Below are 22,191 nucleotides of genomic sequence, written 5' to 3'. Positions count from 1 at the left end.
GAGCTGAAGAAGTTGATTCTAGGTAGGACGTCCATCTTAACTATTGATATCCGTGCCTGTACTGAGTTTTTAAGTTTTGACCATCTGACAAGGTCGTATTTGATTTTGTTTTGGATTTTTATGTAATTGTGCTACACCGTTTGGCTTATGGTAGGGAATATTTCAACTCCCAAACATCTAAAGTGTTTTACCATCGGTATCTCTTTTGGGAGGGTTATATTTCTTTTTGCAGGGGCGTTACGTGGGAGGAAGGCCGACTTCGGCCAATTTATCCTAAATCCCGATAAATCTCCAAAGTCCTCAATCAACTTGAGAAGAGGAGGCAATGCGGTGTTGGGGTTTTGCATGAACAGTATTACGTCGTCCGCATATAAACTAATTTTGTGTTGTGTGCCCTTGATTATGATTGGTTCTATGGGTTGGGATTGTCTTATATATTGTGCTAAAGGCTCTAGTGATAGATCGAATAGTCCGGGACTAAGAGGGCAACCCTGTCTGGAAGAACGTGATACCGGAAAGATTTCGGAGATGATTGTACCTGTTGTAATCATGGCCGATGGGTCTTTGTATAATACTTTAATCATATCAATGAATCCTTTTCCTAACCCCATCCTTTCTAATACTGCCCATAGATACGACCATTCCAACCTGTCAAAAGCTTTCATTGCATCCAGGGACAGTATTGCCTTAGGTGTGTTGTCTTCCTTGTTAGCATCTAGTACGTGTAGTAATCGTCTTATGTTATCAGTGATCAAGCGGCCTCTTATGAAGCCAGTTTGGTCCGGATGAATTAAAGACGTCATATGCTTTTGTAGTCTGATGGCTAATACCTTAGAGTACAATTTGATATCGGTTCCGAGGAGGCTTAAAGGTCTATAACTACCGCACTCGGTGGGGTCTTTGTCTTTTTTAAGGAGGACTGTTATGAGTGCAATATTGTCATTCTTATGGAAGTTCCCCTCCTTGACTGAGTATAAAATCATATTTAGTAATAAGGGTCCAATTATGTCCCAACAAGAGAGGTACATTTCTGGTGGGATACCGTCTCTTCCAGGAGCCCTACCACTTTGCATTTCAGATATGGCCTCCCTAAGTTCATCTAGTGTGATCGGTGTTTCTAACTGTTTAGCGTCATCCTCTGAAAGTTTAGGGAGGTTAATTTGATTAAGATATGTGTCCATTTTGTTTTGATCGAAGGTCGTATCTGATTCGTATCTCCTTATATACAAAGCACTAAATGGAACAGGATCAAGCTACATTGCAAATTATTTTTTTGCATCTACTATTGGTCTATTGAAGGTTGCCAACCACAGCCAAAAGAAAAATCGGGGATGCAGCCTTCGCATATTATGCACCAAAGCTATGGGACACCCTACCTATGGACATTAGGGAGGCTAGATCTCTAAATATTTTCAAAAATAAGCTAAAAACGTACCTCTTCACCTTAGCCTTTTAATTAGAGCTGGGCCATTAACGGCGTTAACGCCGGACTGTTATCGCGCGATAATACAATTGACGCCGTTAATCTATTCTCAGTTGGGTCTCCTCTCCTCTCTCTGTCTGCACGAGAAGCGAGCCGCAGCGACTCAGCGAGCCACACTCACTCACACATACGGGTACTTCAGGGCGGGGCCTGTACTTGGCTCTGTGTTGAAGCGCGGAGGACACAGACCGAGTTCTGCGCTCATCATGGCGGAGAGAACTAAACGAAAGTCTGGGTACACTTTACGAAAGTCGATGCCGACAGCGCACGTTGCCACAAGTGCAATAAAACATTTGCAAGTATGGGTGGCAATTAGGGATGCTCGATATTGGCTTTTTTACCGATACCGATATTGTCCAACTCTTAATTTCCGACACCGATATCAACCGATACCGATATATGCAGGGTTTCCTCCCCAAAAAACTGAATAATTTCAGGTAATTAACATTACTTATTACATGGCGTTTTCACATTCGCCGAAATGCTTGCTTGTGATTGGTCAATAACGCTCGTCAGAGGTCCGATATTACTCGATAACGGACCTCTGCCGAACAATAATGACCGCTGTGCGCAGCTGGACCAATCAAGCCCACTACACACACTGTATCAGTGCTGCTCAGCATATGCACAGCTGCACCGTCATGCAATCAGACCACAGACCTGCCGGCTGCCGATAATAATAATCACTTTATTTGGGCTGACAGAGCCACAGAACAACTGCATCTGCATTTGATCTCGTCTTGTAGATGAATTAGGTATATTGTTAGTAAGTTAGCCATGTAATAAGCGGGATAATGTATAGCTATACTCGGTCATTGTCGCAAAATAATTGACCTTCACTGACGTTTAAAACTCCGTCGGTCAATTATTTTGCGACAATGACCTCGTAGCTATACATTATCCCTTACATATCTCTTGCCGTGTAATTAACACAACATTATGCATACTTTGACAATAAATAAAATAATAATTTGGGCGGCTACGTGGCGTAGTGGGCAAGGCGCTCGCCATGAAATCTGGAGACGCTGGGCTTGCCTGTTCGAGCCCAGCGCTCCACATTTGCTTTCAGTTTAGCTGGTCGTCCGTACTAATACACATTTGCCGTATTAGGGGGTGGGAAACTGATGGGTGGGGATCGGGCGTTGTGGACAGCGACTCCTACAGGTCGGTTGGTGCGCCTGCGCAGTAGAATCAGGAAGTATCGGGGGCAGCGTGAGCCTCCCACGCGTTACTCCTCGCCACTGAGAGATCGAGCTGCGCAGGTGAAAAGATGCGACTGCTGTTACTTCAAGTACCGGAGGGGACTTGTGCTATGTATGACTTAGTCCACATTGCAGCCGGCTTGTGGGAGGCAAGAAACAGCGTTCGTGACAGGGGAGGGTTGAATTGGATGATACGAAATTGGGATGGGAGAAAATATAGAAAAATGGGAGAAAAAGTGGATAAAAAAAAAAAAAAAAATGTGTTCTTACTTGCTTGCCTGGGTAAATAAAGGTTAAATACATGTAAAAAAATATATATATATATATAAAAAAAAATATATATATATTTTCAACCGATACCGATATGACATTTTTATGCCAATATCGGCCGATAATATGGGTAGGCCGATAATATCGGACATCCCTAGTGGCAATACAAGCAATTTGTCAAAACATCCGTTGTCAAAACATATCATTAGTCTGCAGAAATGCGCCGTTTTCCATCTCCATGCACGTCCACTGCAGGTAAGCCAAGATAATACGGAGTTAGCTAGGCTAATAACGAATTATTACGAATAGGCTAATAAATAAAATATAATTGCTTAGCTAATTGTTTAGCTACAAATATATTTGAAAGATGACAACTTTTTTTAGATCGTCATTAGTCAGGCTGAAGCTGCAGCCACCATGTCCCAGCCCACGCCTCCTCCCTCTCCCTCCACCACCGGTCCCAGCCAAGCCAAGTCCCTTCACCCTAGCAGCTAGGAAGGATGACAGAGGATAGGGTGAACAGGGCTGTGACCCAGTTTGTTGTCAAAGGCCTGCACCCTTTCTCTACAGTAGAGTCCAAGGGCTTTAGGTAACAACTAATCATTCAGTGTATATAGTTTTTTTTATCTTACATTTGTTGTCTATTATAAAAAGTCTATAATTCAGACACATTTAAAACATTGTTGCTGCTGTTGCTGAAGAAATAATATTTATTTATTATATTTATTTATAAAGTTATATAAAAGAACATTGCTGCTGCTGTTGCTGAAGAAATAATATTTATTTATAAAGTTATAAATAATAAAGCAATGTCGATAAAGTACCGAACCGTTAAGCAGTATCGATAGGATTAGTAGTATCGATAAAATCCTAACGATACCCATCCCTAGGTAGAACACACATATTTTGAATGCCTTCGGCAGACTTCAAATGAGCCATTTTAATCTAGATTAATCTAGATTAACTCCAGGATTGCAGATAGATTAATCTAGATTTAAAAAATTATAATCTATGCCCACCTCTACTTGTAATACTCTCTGCTGCTTGTGATTGTACTATAGATGAGATTGCATTATTTTACTCTATCTATTCTATTTTACACTTGTATTAGTTTCAAGTTTCTTTATTATTTGTCACAATAAAATACATGTACTTTACGGTGAAATGCTTGGTTCTGTATGAGCCCCTGAGAGTGTGCTTCATACAGTAAAAAAGTTAGTAAAAGAGGAATATACAATACAATCTAAGTACAGTGAGTAAACAATGAGGTACAAATGCAGACAATGAGGTACAAAACTTTAGGGTAAGGTGCAAATGCAAATGAATGTAGTGCAAATCTCTTTAATAAATAGATAAATATAATGTAGTGTTAAAGTGTCTAAAGTGTTTGAACTTCCTTAGGCGAGTACTCTACTTCCTTAGGAAGTAGAGGCACTGCCATGCCTTCTTCATTACACTGTCAATGTGTGTGGTCCATGTCAAGCCCTCGGATATGTGGACTCCGAGGTACTTAAAACTGTTCACTCTCTCGACCGGTGCCCCATCGATGCTGAGGGGGCTGTCGTTTTAAACAGGTTTTAAACTGTGTGGGTATCAAACAAGAAATACTGTCACGTTTTAAACTGTATGGGTATCCTACAGGAAGAAAGACTCAATCATTTTACTCTGTCTATTGTATTTGACTCTTTTACCATTATGTGTGGTCAGATTTGTCCTAGCGAGACAACAGGTCGAAACCCCGGGACAGAAGAGTGATAGTTTTTCGGAGTACCCAAACCACACCCAGGCTTGTGGTAACGTACCTCCCGGCGACAGCTGGAGTACATCCTGTACTGACGGCTGGAGTATATCCTGTACTGAGGGGTGTGTGCTGACGGCTGGAGTATATCATGTACTGTACTGAGGAGTGTGGGGTCCAGGGGAGTATATCCTGTACTGAGGAGTGTGGGCTCCAGGGGAGTATATCCTGTACTGGGGGGGGGGGGGGGGGGGGGGTGCTGACGGCTGGAGTATATCCTGTACTGAGGGTTGTGTGCTGACGGCTGGAGTATATCCTGTACTGAGGGGTGTGTGCTGACGGCTGGAGTATATCCTGTACCGAGGAGTGTAGACTGGGTTAAAGTCCCTGTGGGTTAAGTCCCTGTGACCATAAATCACAAAAGCTACAGATGTACAGTGGGGGAAATAAGTATTGAACACATGAACATTTTGTCCAGTAAATGTATTTCCAATGAGCGTATTCAAGCTAAATTTGCACCAGACTTTGGTATTAACTAAAGGACATTAACACTTTGAGTGCCAACGACGCTATATGTCGTTAGTTCATGTCGACCGTTGAGTGCCAGCGATGACAAATAGCGTTTTTTTTTAGCGATTTGAATTCATATTTCATCAATCTAGCCTAACGTTAGTGCTGCAAACTCTCTCTGAGCTCCATTGGGAAAATACCGCCCCCTATCGTCTCTCCATGTTGTACTGCACCCCATTGGATTAGACTGAATGAAACACATGGGGGGGGGGGGGAATCCAGCCTCCTCATTTTACTTCTCCGGCAACTCGGCAAGCCATCCGAGAGGATCCAAGTCATTGCCGAGCCGCAAAACAGTGTGGAATACATATTTCTAGTACCCAGCGTTGAATCAATAAACGCGATCGATATATGGAATGGCGATCAGGAATTGGAATAATCTTTTTGGAGAACATCTGATCTGAGGTAAGGAATCTATTTTACCAGTCTTAGGATAATCAGACCTTTTTTCACAGAGATATCAGCGTGTGCCATATGTGTGTGTGTGTGTGTGTGTGTGTGTGCTGATCAGAAAATGAGAGAATAGATTTTTCAGCTCGCTTCTCTAGCGTGCATAAGTACACATATACTATCGATAATCTAGCGTTTATTTGAAAACGATTCATAAATAGGTCGAAAAATGACAACGTTTTGTGTGTATTCCAGAATATTCCAGTAAAGGGCGTTTATCACAGAATCTTTCTATTTTCCTGAAACTTAAAAAAACAAGGGTTTTTCAAAATGGTATAAAACGGAAATGAACCGATTAAAAAACAATCCGTTTCGACAATGTTGACTGCAAACAAGCCATTGATAAGCGACGGCCAGATTAGACACATAATTTAAGACATAGTTTATGCGTTCACAAATATGAGAGCGCTATCATTGAAGTGGGTGGTGGCATTCAACGGGGGTAAGGCGCACTGCATGGCTGGTAATCAAAGTGTTAAAGTCCATATGTAAATAAAGTTATGTGTAATAAAGTGGAATGAAACAGGAAAAAAGTATTGGACGCACTAAGAAAAAGCAGTACACCACAGCAAGGAAAGGCAAGGAACTAGTTGAAAACCAAAACTAGGGGTGCTCCAGTAGCACACCATGTTACCGCGCTCGCGCGGGACTCCGTGCTGCGTCACGGATCTGGTTGACTCCGAGTTCGATTCCCGGACTTGCCGTCATTTGCCGAATGTCTCCCCCTGCTCTCTCTCCCGTTTCACCCTGCAACTGTCGGTCATGCTTGACCAGAAAAGCGATAAACGATAAAAAATAAAGTAAAAAAAAAAAAAAAAAAAAAACTAATTAGAAGGCAACTCTACCTCCTATCTGTGCTAATGTCAACTGGGTTAGAATATATTGATGGGTTATAAAAGATTTTCTTTCATACCAAGGTGCCACACAAGAAACATCTAATGATGGGTAAAAGCAAAGAGCTCTCAAGACCTTCACAAAGATTGTTGCAAATCATGAAAATAGAATTGGCTAAAGATGTATTTCACAACTTCTGAATCTTTCAGTAAGCACCATTAGGGGCTTATCCATGAGTGGAAGCAACATCACACCATCATAATAATACTATACCAACAGTGAAGTTTGAAGGTGGAAGTATCATGGCGTGGGGCTGTTTCTCCTCTTGTGGTACTGGCAGACTTCATATCATTGAAGGAACAATGAATGGAGCCATGTACAGAGACATTCTTGAGATGAACCTGCTGCCATCCACCAGGATGCTGAGGATGAGACGTGGGGGGACCTTCCAGCAGGACAATGATCCAAAGCATACAGCAAAGGAAACTCCCAATTGGTTTCAGAGAAGAAAATCAACTTGTTGGAATGGCCCAGTCAATCACCTGACTTAAACCCAATTGAACATTTGTGGAAGCATCTGAAGATCCAGATTCACAAGAGGGGCCCTGCCGCAATCTTCAAGATTGAAAGACAATCTGGGCGGCTACGTGGCGTAGTGGCCTGTTCGAGCCCAGCGCTCCACATTGCTTTCAGTTTAGCTGGTCGTTCATACTAATACACATTGGCCGTATTAGGGGGTGGGAAACTGATGGGTGGGGATCGGGCGTTGTGGACAGCGACTCCTACAGGTCGGTTGGTGCGCCTGCGCAGTAGAATCAGGAAGTGTCGGGGGCAGCGTGAGCCTCCCACGCGTTACTCCTCGCCACTGAGAGATCGAGCTGCGCAGGTGAAAAGATGCGACTGCTGTTACCTCAAGTACCGGAGGGGACTTGTGCTATGTATGACTTAGTCCACATTGCAGCCGGCTTGTGGGAGGCAAGAAACAGCGTTCGTGACAGGGGAGGGTTGAATTGGATGATACGAAATTGGGATGGGAGAAAAATATAGAAAATGGGAGAAAAAGTGGATTAAAAAAAAAAAAAAAAAAAAAAAAAAAAAAAAGATTGAAAGACAATCTGTGTAGAGGAATGGGCCAAAATCACACCTGAATACTGCGGGTGATTAGTTACATCATACAGAAAGCGTCCTTGAAGCTGTCATTACAAACAAAGGCTTCTCCACTAAGTATTGAATTAATTTCAGTTAGTGTGTTCAATACTTTTTTCCTATGTCATTCCACTTTATTACACATAACTTTATTTACATATGGACTTTAATGTTTAGATTTTTTGTCTGGATTTCCTGAGTTAATACCTAAGTCTGGTGAAGATTTCACTTGAATGGCCACATTGGAAATACATTTACAGGACAAAATGCTCATGTGTTCAATACTTATTTCCCCCATTGTATATCAGTGATAATCAAACCATAAACAAAGAGGCCTATTGGGATGTTGGATCCTAATGTGAAAAACTGTGATCAGATGTTCTATGCCTTACTTCTATGTCTGTATTTGTATTGTACTGTATTATGTATTATGACAATACACCTCATTTGCACCCTACCCTAAGTGTACCTCATCTCATTTCTGCATTGTACCTCACTGTTTCTCATTTTACTCTGTATTGTATATATGTATATTGACTGAACATTCCTTTACTTACTCTTTACTTACTTTTTTTTTACTGTATGTAGCACACTCTCATACAGAAACAAGCATTTCATCATAAAGTATTCTGTATTTCATTATGACAAATAATAAACAAACTTGAAACTTGAATCTAATCTAATTTTGATCAAGCAAATTGCTTTCGTGCTACCTGTTGGAATATCTTTTGTGGTTGCATGCCTTACTGTATAAGTAGCTGGCGGGGCGATTCTGTATACAAATGCAAGTGTAGGAAAACGTGCTTTCAGTTTAAGAATGAGTGACGTTCTTCATTCAGGGGAGCGCAGCGGAGAACACTTTGGCTATTTACGAACACCTTTTCACACGTTCAGGGATCCGGAGGAGATCTTTTCGTAAATTTGTTCTTATGAACTTCTTACGAAAATAGTTAGAGACAGTTACAGAGATAGTTACGTACACGTCCGATCATGAGGTCCATTGTTTCTAAATACTGGACACAAATAAATAAATCAAACTCGTCCAGTTACCTGACTGCACTGTCGTCTTCTGGAACCTCCTCTGAGTCTGCCCACGTGTCATCACTACCCCCTGGAGAGAGAGGGGGGGGGGGGGGGGTGGACAAGGTGAATGATGAAATACACACAGGTACGTCAAAGGTAGAAAGTGAACAAAGACAACACAGGCAGATCCCGGTGACCATTCAGGTTTATCCAAGATTCTCTCAAGGTTTCTGTGACATGGTGGTGCAATGGTTGATGATATTGTGTCAGGGGCGGTTGTGGAGACCAGCCAGCAGGGTTCGAAATTAACGGGGGCTTGGGGCAAAATGCCCTAGAAAATTGACCAAATGCCCTCGAAAATCAGTTAAGGGGGGCAAGAAAAGCCCCAGACAGTTTACTAATTATATATATGCTCTACAGTGCAAGCATTTCCCTCGTATTTGCCCCTAATAATATGTGTGTGTGCGAACCGGAAAAATCATTTACTTGCAGTGTGCGAGACAGACGAGTGAAGATTACAAAACAGCTCCGCTGTTAATAGTTCAGATTGAAACTGGACTGAAATTCAGTTTTTGGGTGGAATGTTTGTTCCAAGGAGGGAGGGAGGCGGGGCCCGCTGCGTGTTACAGGCACTTGAGAGGATGCGAACACAGACAAAGCGCTCTGCTTTCATCAAGCATTACACTGCTATCTTAACGTTAGCAAGCTAAGCATCTGCATAGCGCAACCTGTGTAACGTTAAGTAACTTGTGTTCGGCGGGGAAAGACCGTTCCATTTGTAACACAACTCCAAAGAATAACATCCAAATCCGATCCCGATGCGCATTTCCTTCATTCCACAGCGCTGAGCGTGCAACGTATTTCATTGATCGATCTGGCCAGAGCCTATACTCACAAACGTTGCGTGTGTGGGGTTTTTCATGTATCAATTTGAAACAAGCCTCTTGACTGTTGGAATTAGGGATGTTAAAAATAAAATAGCTAATAATATTATTCAATATTAGACATTCATTGATCCAGAGGCAACCGGTTATTCGTCTGCTATTTGTAGATATATCAAGACAACAACACAACTTGCCCTCAGGGACAATAATATTTAATCTATTTAGATAGAGTATGTATGTATTATTTACAGATAATTGAAGGTACCTCAAAACATGAAACCAAGCCATGATGTCACACATCGTGTGTGTGTTACTTGAACAATTGTCACTGTGCTCCTAAATTTCTGTGTGCTCCTAAATTTGTATTTAGATTTTATTTATTAACATTTTATTTAGGAGCACATGTGCTCCTTGGGAAAAAGGTTAGCGTAGAGCCCTATATATGGAGACAGTAACATTACATTATCAAACATAGGGACAAAGACTGTAAAAAAAAGTGTCAACAATGTTTTATAATATTTATGTTAATTTTCATTATAAAAATGTTGTGCCCCCGAAAAAAAAAAAAAAGCCCCCGAAAATCAATTAAGGGGGGCAAAAAAAGCCCTTGAATTTTTTTTTTTATTTCTAACCCTGCCAGCCAGTAACCAGAAGGTCACAGGTTCGAACCCCACAGCAGCCAGTGTGTGTCCACCCCTGCCGATAACGTCTGTTATAAATAATAATAAATACTACTTAAGCTATAGCAGAAGTCCACATATTACTTAAGCTATAGCAGAAGTCCACATATTACATATTACTTAAGCTATAGCAGAAGTCCACATATTACTTACCATAAGCTATAGCAGAAGTCCACATATTACATATTACTTAAGCTATAGCAGAAGTCCACATATTACTTACAGGTGGTGGCTTGCACTTGCACAAAAGTCACGTCACTTTACGAGCGTCTAGTGCAGGGGTCAGCAACCTTTACTATCAAAAGAGCCACTTTTCCCCCGTCCCACAAAATAAAATGCTCAGGGAGCCGCACAACCTATTTACCCTTAAAATGAAGATAACAGTGTATAATTTTTTTTATTACATGGCGTTTTCACATTCGCCGAAATGCTTGCTTGTGATTGGTCAATAGCGCGCGTCAGAGGTCAGTTATCAGACAATAATGACCGCTGTGGGACAATAATGACCGCTGTGCGCAGCTGTTCGCAATCAAGCCCACAATAATGACCGCTGTGCGCAGCTGTTCGCAATCAAGCCCACTGACATCAGTGCAAACTGACGGCTGCCGGGGAAGCTGCTGGGGGGCGGAGCGACGAGCACTCAGCGGAGCCAGAACCAGTGTTACTGTTGCGAGTCGATGTAAAATGAATTAGGTATATTGTTAGTAAGTTAGCCATGTAATAAGCAGGATAATGTATAGCTATACTCGATCATTGTCGCAAAATAATTGACCTTCACTGACGTTTAAAACACCTCGCTGAGGCGGCTCGGTATTTTAAACTCTGTGTCGGTCAATTATTTTGCGACAATGACCTCGTAGCTATTAATAGCACACAGTTTGTTGCATTAATGGGATTATAAAGCAACAAAAAGAAAAAAAATTACTTTTTAATTGCCGTTTTTACCTGTTTGTACCAAAGGAAAACCTCAAACTCTTATGAAGAGGAGAAAAAATACTGGCTGTGTAGACCTATTTTTTAATAAAACACAGAAGAGGAGACAAAACACTGGTGTCTGTAGACCGACTTTGAAATAAAACCCTGAACTATTCAGGTATATTTGAGTCCTTCCCTTATTTGTGGAACATTTATAAAATAGAAAGTAGTCCACTTTGAAAAAAGAATACCATATATAGACCTACTTTGAAATAAAACACAGAAAAAGAGAAAAAACACTGGCATCTGTAGACCTACTTTGAAATAAAACCCTGAACTATGCAGCTCTATTAGAGTCCTTCCCTTATTTGTGGAAAATCTATAAAATAAAAAGTAGGGCTGGGCGATATGGAAAAAAATCATATTGCGATAACGATATGATAATTTTATTTTATTTCTCGATATCGATAATTATCGAATTGTTATAAGTATAAAAAAAAATTATAAAAAAAAAAAAAAAAATTTAACAACAGATGTATGTTTATTTTGCAGCAATTCTTTGTCATTGCCGCCATCTTTAGTGTTACATCCCCTCACACTCCAGTTCTCAGGCTGCAGCTGGTTTAAAAGCTAAAGTAAACCGGCTTCTCTGCTGGCTGTGGCTCCAGAGGAGTTGAACAGTTCTGGCTCTGCTAGTTTATTTTCAATCTTTTGGCGCTTTTTTGGTGGACAAACCACCGCACATGTGCACTGTGACTCGTGACTGGAGTCTAGTTCTGCTAGCACACATAGCCTACTGTGTACAGACGGTTTCAAAATGTATTTTAAATTAGAAAGCAAACAAAATAAATGGACAAGAGAAAAAGAAATCTGAATTTGGTCAGTATTGTCATTTGGACAAGCAAAGCCATTACTTTAAGTTGCAGGCAAGAAAGACAAGTCTGTCCACTGTCTCTGGTTTTTAAACTGCCCTGTTGCAAGTATAAAAAAAAAAAAAAAAAAAAAAAAAACGATTTTTCGATTTTTTTTTAATTTCGATATTCGATATCGATTATTAAAATATATCGCGATATTTATCGTTATCGTTATATCGCCCAGCCCTAATAAAAAGTTTTGGGGGGGCCAGGGAGCCGCAGCTGATTGGCTAAAGAGCCGCATGCGGCCTCGAGGCCGCAGGTTGCCGACCCCTGGTCTAGTGAAAACCAGAAGTGAATCACACTTCAGAATGAATGGCCGTGGATGAGGAAATGGATTTGGAGATTTTTTTTGCTGGATATACTCGAACGTATATCCAAAGACCCATTTTTTTTCTCTCTGATTTTTCTCTGTTTTCTCCCCCATCCCAATTTAGTCGTTGTGCCAATTCCCCCCCCCCTCCCCTACCTGGTTGTTGTGCGCATGTTCTCCTACTGGTCGGTACAAGGGAACCCTGAAGTATCCGCACGCTTCCTCCGACACGTGCAGCGACAGCCAGTGGCACTCTTCTCACCTGGCAGCGAGGGCTCTCATTGGTGAAGCATAACGCGTGAGAGGTCACGCTGCCTTCATCAAGTCCTGCCTCCGCTGAGCAAGCGCCCAGACCTGACCTGCCCAGACCTGTCCACAACGCCAGTTTCCCACCCACGGCTTCCCGCCCCCTAACCCAGCCAAACGAGTTAGTATAGCGATCAGCCCAAGCCAAGGCAATGCTGACTCCGGGAGTCGAGACCGCAGCATAGTGACGAGCGCAATCTCTGCTACGCCACCTGACCGCTTCCCAAAGACCCATTTCTGAACGATTTTTTTTTTTTAAATGTGACCTGTACTACCTCTCCTGGAACCATCATCTTATCGCGGTGGAGAGGTTTGCGTGTCCTTAGGATCCTGAGAGCTATGTTGTCTGGAGCCTAGTGCTCCTGGTAGGGTCACCCATGGCAAACTGGTCTCAGGTGAGGGAACAGACGAAGAATGGTTCAACCACTGCCCGGTGGGCCTGAGATGGCAAAGGGAGCACTACCCTGACAAAAAAGCACCTCTGGGTAGGCCAATCCCCCACTCAGAGGTTAACTTTTGATTATGAAAACACTGACAGATAACTTGAGTGCAAGGTCTCCGGGTGTTGGATCCAAAATGGAAAATATGCTGTCTGCTAGCCAAAGCCTCTGGGAAGCTAGGAGATTGAATGTCCTCCCAACCAGGAAACCTACAAAGATTGGGACATGGAACATGTGCACCATGTACGAAGCAGGGAAAGCTGCCAACATCACAAAGGAGATGCAAAGCTATGGCTTACACATCCTAGTTTTAAATGAAACAAGATGGATAGGTTCAGGAGAGAACAGATTAGCATCCGGAAAACAGATACTGTACTCCGGACATGAAGAAGAAGAAGGCGCCCCACACACGCAGGGGGTAGGCATCATGCTCTCAACACAGGCGGAGAAGGCTCTCATTGGATGGGAACCAGTCTCCTCTAGACTCATCACAGCAAAACATCTCATCGAAGAATCATTGTGGCATACGCACCAACCAACGATGCCACAGAAGAGTCAAAGGAGGAGTTCTATGGAAAACTACAGAACACACTACTCAAAGCAACGGAAAAGGAGCTGGTTATACTGATGGGCGAGATGAACGCCAAAGTGGGAAAAGAAAACAACGGATACGTACCAGTCATGGGACAGCAAGGAGTGGGCTGCAGAAACGAAAATGGGCAGATGTTTTTGGACTTCTGTGCAGACAACAGCCTGGTAATTGGTGGAACCTTTTTCCCACATAAAGAAACCCACAAGACCACAGTATGCATCAGGAAGCAGTTCAGACTATCTCTGCTCGATGTGCGAACAAAGAGAGGTGCAGATGTGGGATCAGACCACCACTTAGTCATAGCAAAGGTACAACTGAAGCTGAAAAGGGGGACCCCAGGAAACAGAACAACAAAGTATGACACCAAGAAACTGGAAGAAAAACTACGCCAGAAGCACTTCCAGATCACACTGAGGAACAAGTTCCAGGCCCTGGCTGAAATGGGCAGTGGGGAAGAAGAAATCGACTAAACCTGGGAGAAGATTAAAATGTGGATCACCCAAAGAACATTGGACAGCATGGAGGAGAGGAAAAGGGCAAAGGACCACCTCAATAATGCCAGGACGAGAGCAGCCAAGGAGAAGCACACAAGGAATACAACAGGATCCATAAAGAAATAAAGAAAAAGGTCAGGGCAAAGCAGCTGGGTGGCGCAGCAGAGATTGTGCTCGTCACCAATGCAAGAGACCCCGGTCTCGAATCCCGGTGTCAGCATTGCCTCCGGCTTGGGCCAGTCGTCATACTATCTCAATTGGCAGAGGTAGTGGGTGGAAGTCGATGGGTGGGGATTGGACGTTGTGGACAGCGACTCCTACAGGTCGGTTGGGGGACGCCTGTACAGCAGAGACAGGAAGTAGCGGGGGTAGTGTGAGCCTCCCATGCGTTACACCTCGCCACTGAGAGTCCGCGCTGTCTGGTGAAAAGATGCAACAGGCTGCCTCCTCGTGTACCGGAGGGGACACGTGATGCAAGTCTTCTATCCTCCCTACGACCGACCAGTGGGAGGCATAGTTGAGCAACGTTCAAGACAGGGGAGGGGAGAATTGGAAATACGAAATTGGGATGGGAGAAAAATAGAAAAATAAGGAGAAAAAGTGGATACAAAAAAGAAAAAGGTCAGGGCGGACAAAAGATGCTACTATGAAGAGCTTGCTAGACAAGCAGAAGAAGCAGTGGGACAGAGAAACATGAGGTATACAGCATCACAAGGAAGCTCTCGGGGAGAAGGATGAGATCAGAGAAGCCCATAAAAGACAAGGCAGGAAACATACTATGCACAAAGGAAGACCAAACAAGGAGATGGGTAGACCATTTCACAGAGCTGCTCAACAGAGCACCAGCGAGCATCCCAGCAGATATACAAGCAGCAACAGACACACTCCCACTGAAAATGACCCCCCCAACAAAAGAAGAAACTAGGAAAGCAATATCACAATTGAGAGATGGGAAAGCAGCAGGACCAGACACCATTCCGAGTGAAGCATTCAAGACCGACATCACTACAAGCATCAAAGCACTCCATCCCCTCATGAGGAACATTTTGCAAGAAGAAAGGATACCCAAAGATTGGAAAGAAGGCTACATAGTGAAGATACCAAAGAAAGGGTACCTTGCACTATGCAAGAACTACCGGGGGATCACGCTACTTTCGACCGCCAGCAGTCTTCAACCGGATAATTCTAGATAGGATGAAGACTGCCGTTGACGTGCTCCTCAGAGACCATCAAGCAGGATTGCGGAAAGAAAGGTCATGCATAGACCAGATCGCCACACTGAGGATGATCATCGAACAGACCCTGGAATGGAACAGCTCCTTATACAACTTCATCGGTTTCGAACAGGCCTTTGACAGTCTAGATAGGAACAGTCTGTGGCACCTGGTGGAGCACTATGGAATCCCACCAAAGTACATCAACATCATCAAAGGATCATGACGGGATGGTAGGGTAGGGTACTGCACAGAGGGGAGCCCTCAAACCCGTTCGAGATCGGAGTGAGACAAGGCTGCCTGCTGCCCCCCTTCTTGTTCCTGCTGGCCATTGATTGGACCATGAAGAAGACAACCGAAGGAGCCAGAAACTGCCATACCCTGAGAAAGGAAGACACAAACATCACCCGGCAAGCCCTACGATGGAACCCACCCGGAAAGAGGAAACGCGGCAGGCCTCGAAACACCTGCCACCGTTCTTGGGAAGGGGAAATGAAACAGGCTGGACTGGGTTGGCACAACATCGTTCGGGAGGCCAAAAACCGTGCAACCAAAAACAGTCAGTGGCCTATGCTCCGCAGGGAGTGCAAAGGCTTAAGTCAAGTAAGTAACTACATAAGACTTCAGGCTATGGAACCGCAGTGTTTTCCAGTGTATACCTCCATGCTGGCATATTGGAATATGGAATCTTGCAAGCCACTACAGAAAAGTTTGAGTACACAAGTTCAACTCAAGTTCAGACCTCTGTTACTCTATTTCATTAGCACTAAAAGTGATTTTCCTTTTTTGCATGAGTAACTTCAGAATGTTATCTTTCAAAAGAGACCAGGCTCATGCATGTGCTATAAGCATAAAGTATAAAGCTAAGATTTGGGGGGGAAAAAGTATGCAGTCCTCAAGTTCAAATAAAGAAATTGCCACTTTTCTGGGTGCCTGTTAAGAGATTAAGCTATAGCAGAAGTCCACATATTACATATTACTTAAGGCTTAAGCTATAGCAGAAGTCCACCCAATGGGGTTTGAGGTTCGTCATCTGAAAAAAGGGCAAAATATCGCTTGATTAGCGAATTGAAACAATATTTATATAAAAAAAGATAATAGTAATAAATAAATATGTGTGCAAATAATTGAGTCAGGAGCCTTATGAAATAAGGTTGTAATTGGTGCTAGTCATGTGCTCTCCCTCTGCCCCCAGGTAACCAACTTCTACAGCACCTGTAGACAGTCGAACGCTCAAGTTAGACTTCCATCTAGGTTATCAGTGGTGGTTGTGGTGGTTTGAGCATTTAGTTTACCAAGCGCCCTACGCACAGTTACATTTTTGGAGAGTTGCACTTGCACCAGTAGGCTTCACCAGTAGGCTCCTCTGTGAAGTATCGGCATCACTTTGACCTTCGAGTATAAATTTTGCCTTGAGCCAAAATGTCAGATCACAATATGTTTTCTTAATGTTGATTGGTATTAAGATTAGCTATTTCCAATTCATAGCATTTTCATGACAACCAACATGGTGCACTATCACAGCTGATGGGCCATGGGATTACAATGTCTGTGCAATGGAACAAATATTAATACAAATTATGGAGACGAATTTTTCACCTCCACTCCACAGTTGTAACAAGCATATCTAAGCATAGACTTTTACTATAATATATCTATAACCCGCATTATGAGCATTTCCTTTTGGCCCCAGCATCTCATAGAATGAAACTAAATATAATTATACAATGGCATGCAAATTTCTCTATTCTGATTGTCTGAAACAGTCAAGTTAGACGTTGTTATTTATCATAACACACGCTCATGATCGCAGAACCCGCCCACAACCGAATTACAATCACTCCGCCGTTCGTGGTTTTAGGAATGGCGGACAATAATCTTGGCGGACAATAATCTTGATGGCGGACAATAATCTTTATGAATGGATGTATTGATAGTGTTGTGAAGGGCCAGATTAAACCGAATATATATATTTATTATATATATATATTTAATTGTATTTGTATATTCTCTAATATTCCCTGATATCCCTTGTATATTCCTTGTACAATATGCATTGAATATCCATTCTAGCCTACTGAACATCCCATAATAGTCTCCATTCTACTATTGGTCGAGACCTTGGTGCCAGGCTGCCATACCCCCCAGACCCAGTTCAAACGTACCGCTCAACATGTACGAACAAGTCCTAGTTCCGCGTAGGAATCTGGCTACCGCACCACTAACGGTACTATTTGTTCATAGTGCGTATATATACTGCGCTACTAAAGTAGGACTTCCTTTTTTAGTCCAGTTTCTTACCCTCCAATAGAGTGACAGACGTAAAGCCTCCCCGCGACGCCACGTGTGGGAGTAAGGCCAAGTTCGGCCTACCATCGGTATTGAGACATCGTGTATATTAATATTTGAATAGTCATATTTGGCACTATATCGTCGAGTTGGACGTAGTCTATTAAGCTAATAATAGTCTATTCATATGTAGTGCTTCGTGCGGTGAGAATACTATCGTAGTCAGTACCCCATCGTTTCGGGCAGAGAACTGGCTGCTTATCCAGGGTGGCCGACCCCATGTGAGGCTGCACCCGAGGAGCCCCAGAGCCGACGAGCGAGTGGACCTGCATACCGGATTATTCTACCGACGACAGCCCGCCTTCCCAGGCACGGATTATGCTTTGTATACAGTGATTATTCTATGGATAAAGACCAACACTGCCGTGTGTTGGAAACCCCCCCCCCGGAGAGGACGACAGGTGAGGAGACGCTCTACACGACGAGGTCGCTTCACGTCTCTCCATCGTGGACCGGAGGAAGCCGGCCCACAGAGAGTCCAACTGCTTTCATCTGTGGATCGAGGATCGCTGAGGCACCGAGCCGCACAACCGTGGGTTCTCCCAGGATACCCTCGGCCAGACGGATACAGCCAGACTCTACCCCCCCCCCCCCCTTCTCCAGTTGTCTTACAAGCGACCGGAATTCCCCCCTAGTGTATCCAGTTCTATAATCATTAAAGTATCATTGCTATTATTCCTTAAATATTCCAGGTTGTATATTTACCGCCTGCGCCACCAGAGATTGGACGTTCTCTATTGATATACCAACGAATACTCATTTGCCATAAAAGTGCATCCTATTTCAAATCATAAATGTAATTAAGTGATTGCTCTACATACCTTTTGCTATGTATTAATTATTATTAAACGCAGACTTTCGACTTGGTACATTTGTGTTGGATCGTTTCATCTACGTGGGAGTGTTTACCATAATATATTTATGCCGAGTACTGGGTGGCCGAATATAAAGTACAAAGGTAGTGGTAGTAAGTATCATATCTAGTAATACAGTCAGGGAATTGTACCCCTCAGTTACAATTGGTCCTTCGAGCCGGAGGGTAATTAGTGTAATATTAATATAGTGTTATTAATATTGAAATGGCCTATGATGAACACTCCACGAAACGATCCTCCTAACCAACGCCCGCAGCGCGAACGACGGCTCCCTCAGTACTTAGAGGCTTACGCTGTCAGTCAACAACCTAGTCTTCTACTAACAGTAAACGCGGTAAAACTAGAAAGTAAAAGTATGTCTAACCCCAACGCCCAGACTACCCCGACCATAGAGGCCCCTACGGGTTCTAATGTAACTGACCAAGTTCACGGTGGGGACCAGTGGGAACCAGACATGACTTCACACCCCGCCAGTACTGAAAAAGTAGTCCCCGATGAGTCCCGGGAGGAATACAACGCTACCGAGAGAGAACTCGGCACGGAAGAAGACGGGGAGAGCACCGTGGAGATAGAGCTCCAAGGCTCCGCAAGGAGTACCCCGAGGGAAGGCTCCCCTATACAACCGCCTTCTCCCAGCGAGGCAGAGAGGACCCTACAGCAGGCCTTCCTCATCAGCCTGAACGCCGCTGCTGAACGCGACCGACTGCAGATCCAGCAGCGAAGCGAAGAAGAGCATATACGTCTAGAAATAAGACGCATTCAGAGGGAAGAGAATGTGGCCCGAGACCGAGCAGACAGCCAGCGAGCAGCTGCTGGTGCTCTACGGGACGCAGAGCGCGACAGACAGCAAGCGCAACTAATAGAACAGCTGATCAGACGGACAACACCCTCTCCCTCCGCCAGAGGCTCCAGGAACTCGTCTAGACACACCTCCAGGGCGGCATCCCCTAGCCGAGTAAACAACCCTGAACTTGACCAACAGACGAGGTCTATACCCCCCACAGACCACCTCCCCCCACCGGTCCAAGCGAGACCTAGCAACCGGGAAGGAGCAGCATATCCTGTGGAGAGGCTAAACCAGAGACTACAAGCACTGGATGACCTAACTGAAGACGAAGAGGAAGAGGAGGAGAACCACGCCCGACGACAGCACAGTACTCTACCGGACCAGGAGGTCCGGTACAGCCCAGGCTATACTCCCGCGGAGCTGCGCTACAGACCCCCGACTCTATACACGGGTGAGCACGATGCACGACCCGCACCGAGGAACAGCACCTGGACAAGCGGGCCATGGTACACTGCCGGTACCAGCCCATACCAAGGAGCGGGAGGAGACTCGCCTAGGAGGCCTCTCCCCCAACGCTCGCCGATGTATCCACAGTCAGCGTCATACATTGGCACGCCTATGGTACCCGACTTCACCCAAGAGAACCGGGCCCAGTATACAGAACTCCGCATGTGTCTGGAGACCATGTTGGTGGATGTATTGGATGAACGCCATAAATACGCCATCCTACTGAAGCACTTAAAGGTACCCCGCGCACATAATATAGCGCTCGCCTACGCGACTTCCACCACCCCATACACAGCAGCGCTGGTAGCATTGGACCAGAGGTATGGGCGCATATGGGATTACGTGATCCAGGAGATCCGACACATCGACCGCTTACCCCCAGCAATAGACAATCGAGCACTGGACGACCTGTCCCTCAGAGTGCAGTCCCTGGTAGGGATGTTGGGAGCGCAGAGAGAGAAGGGGAGGCATGAACTTTACGCCAACTCAAATGTGGAAAGGATCTTGGAGAAGCTGCCGCCCGCTCGACAGGAGCGTTTTAGGCGGCAGAGAGACCACCGAGACCTGAATGGCCCCGAACCGAACCTCCTCGATCTAGCAGACTTCCTGGCGAGAGAAGTCAGCAGCCTACGGCTAGATACATTCGGACAGAGCACCCCTGGCTCCAGAGAAGGAACCAGACGACTAAATGATGGAAGAAGATCGGTGACTGTGATGCACCAATCGGAGTCAGTACCGAGCAGCAGGAGCCACAGTACCCCCTCCAGAACGGAGAAGTGGAAGATAGTGTGCCCCTACTGTGAGAAAGAACACTGGCTAGCGCAATGTGACTCCTTCCCCAAGCTGAACGCGGAGGAAGCAAGTCAATGGATAAAGTCCAACAAGCGCTGTTTTCGCTGTGCGCGCTCACACATGGCAGCCGAATGCCGCTTAAAGAAAAGGTGCACCAAGTGCGATGGAGCCCATCTGGACATACTTCACGACAGTAACAGACGGCGCCCTTCACCCGCACCATCCAGCAGCAAAGCGAGCGTCATGTACATCGATCCCGCCAGCAGCAGTGGAGCCCGAGTACTCCTAAAAGTAGTGCGTGTGACACTAAGCTACCAGAATAAAGTCCTGGACACTTACGCCGTCCTCGATGACGGGTCAGAGAAGACCCTTCTGCTCGCCTCCGCTGCGGCCCAGCTAGGGCTGCGGGGAAGCGAAACCCAAATGACAATTCGGACAATAAGACGAGATTTGAAGACGATAAAGGGCGAGAATGTCTCATTCTCTATCGCAGCAAGCGGCCAGCCTGAGCGACGGTACCAGATTACAGACGCTTTCACCAGCCAAGAAATAGGACTGTCGCGGTACACATACCCCGTCGCCAAGCTGATGGAGAAATATGCACATCTGCGCAAGTTACCGATCCCGCTCATAGACAATGCTATGCCGACCCTGTTGATAGGCTCCGACCATGCAGACCTCATTGTCCCGATAGACCGGGTTCATACCGGACCCCGAGGCTGTCCTGCAGCAGTCGAGACCCGTTTGGGATGGACTCTCCAAGGCCCGCTCGCCAAATCTCTCAACCGAAGTACAGCCACTAGATGTCTCCACTCCCGAGTCACAGAGGGAGAAACTGCACTCCTGCAACACGTAGAGCGGCTATGGACCTTGGAACAAATGCCCTTTAAGAACGGAAAGAAAGACATTCGCTCTAAAGATGACATTTACGCCATTCACCTCCTCGAGACAGGGACCAAGAGAGTCCCGGTCAACGGCGTGTTGAGATACGCCACGCCACTCCTGCGGCGAGAAGGAATGCCTACTTTCCACGCCAAGACAGACGCCACAGAACGGTACCTGCTGAACACGGAGCGGCGCTTAGCCAAGAACCCCGCCCAAGAGAGTGTATACCGCGCTGAGATTGAGAAGCTCATCACAGCGGGACACGTCACAAAGATGGACATTAAAGAGGCTGACCAGACCACTGAATCGTGGTACGTGCCTCACCACAAGGTCCATCACAACGGTAAAGACCGCATAGTATTTAACTGCAGCTACCAGATCGGATCCCAAAATCTGAATAAAGAGTTACTGCCCGGTCCCACACTCGGCCCCTCCCTACTCGGCGTTCTACTCCGCTTCCGCCAGGAAAAGGTGGCCATCAGCGGGGACATTAAAGGAATGTTCCTGCAGGTGAGATTAGTAGAGGCG

The 22,191-nt window shown here is 44.9% G+C and overlaps 1 protein-coding gene across 2 annotated transcripts in view; it reads right to left on the bottom strand.

Annotated features, from left to right (window-relative positions):
- mtmr14 (myotubularin related protein 14) overlaps positions 1-22,191 on the bottom strand; it is a 135,610-nt gene that overhangs the window by 84,927 nt on the left and 28,492 nt on the right. For both annotated transcript variants that reach the window (XM_084316735.1, XM_084316736.1), the window contains exon 5: positions 8,744-8,804. In XM_084316735.1, coding sequence (XP_084172861.1) covers positions 8,744-8,804 — 61 coding nt within the window. The remainder of the gene's footprint in view (positions 1-8,743; positions 8,805-22,191) is intronic.

This window comes from Notolepis coatsorum (assembly GCF_963971535.1).
Source record: "Notolepis coatsorum genome assembly, chromosome: 6".
Taxonomy (NCBI): domain Eukaryota; kingdom Metazoa; phylum Chordata; class Actinopteri; order Aulopiformes; family Paralepididae; genus Notolepis; species Notolepis coatsorum.
This window is presented reverse-complemented; position numbering and strand designations above follow the sequence as displayed.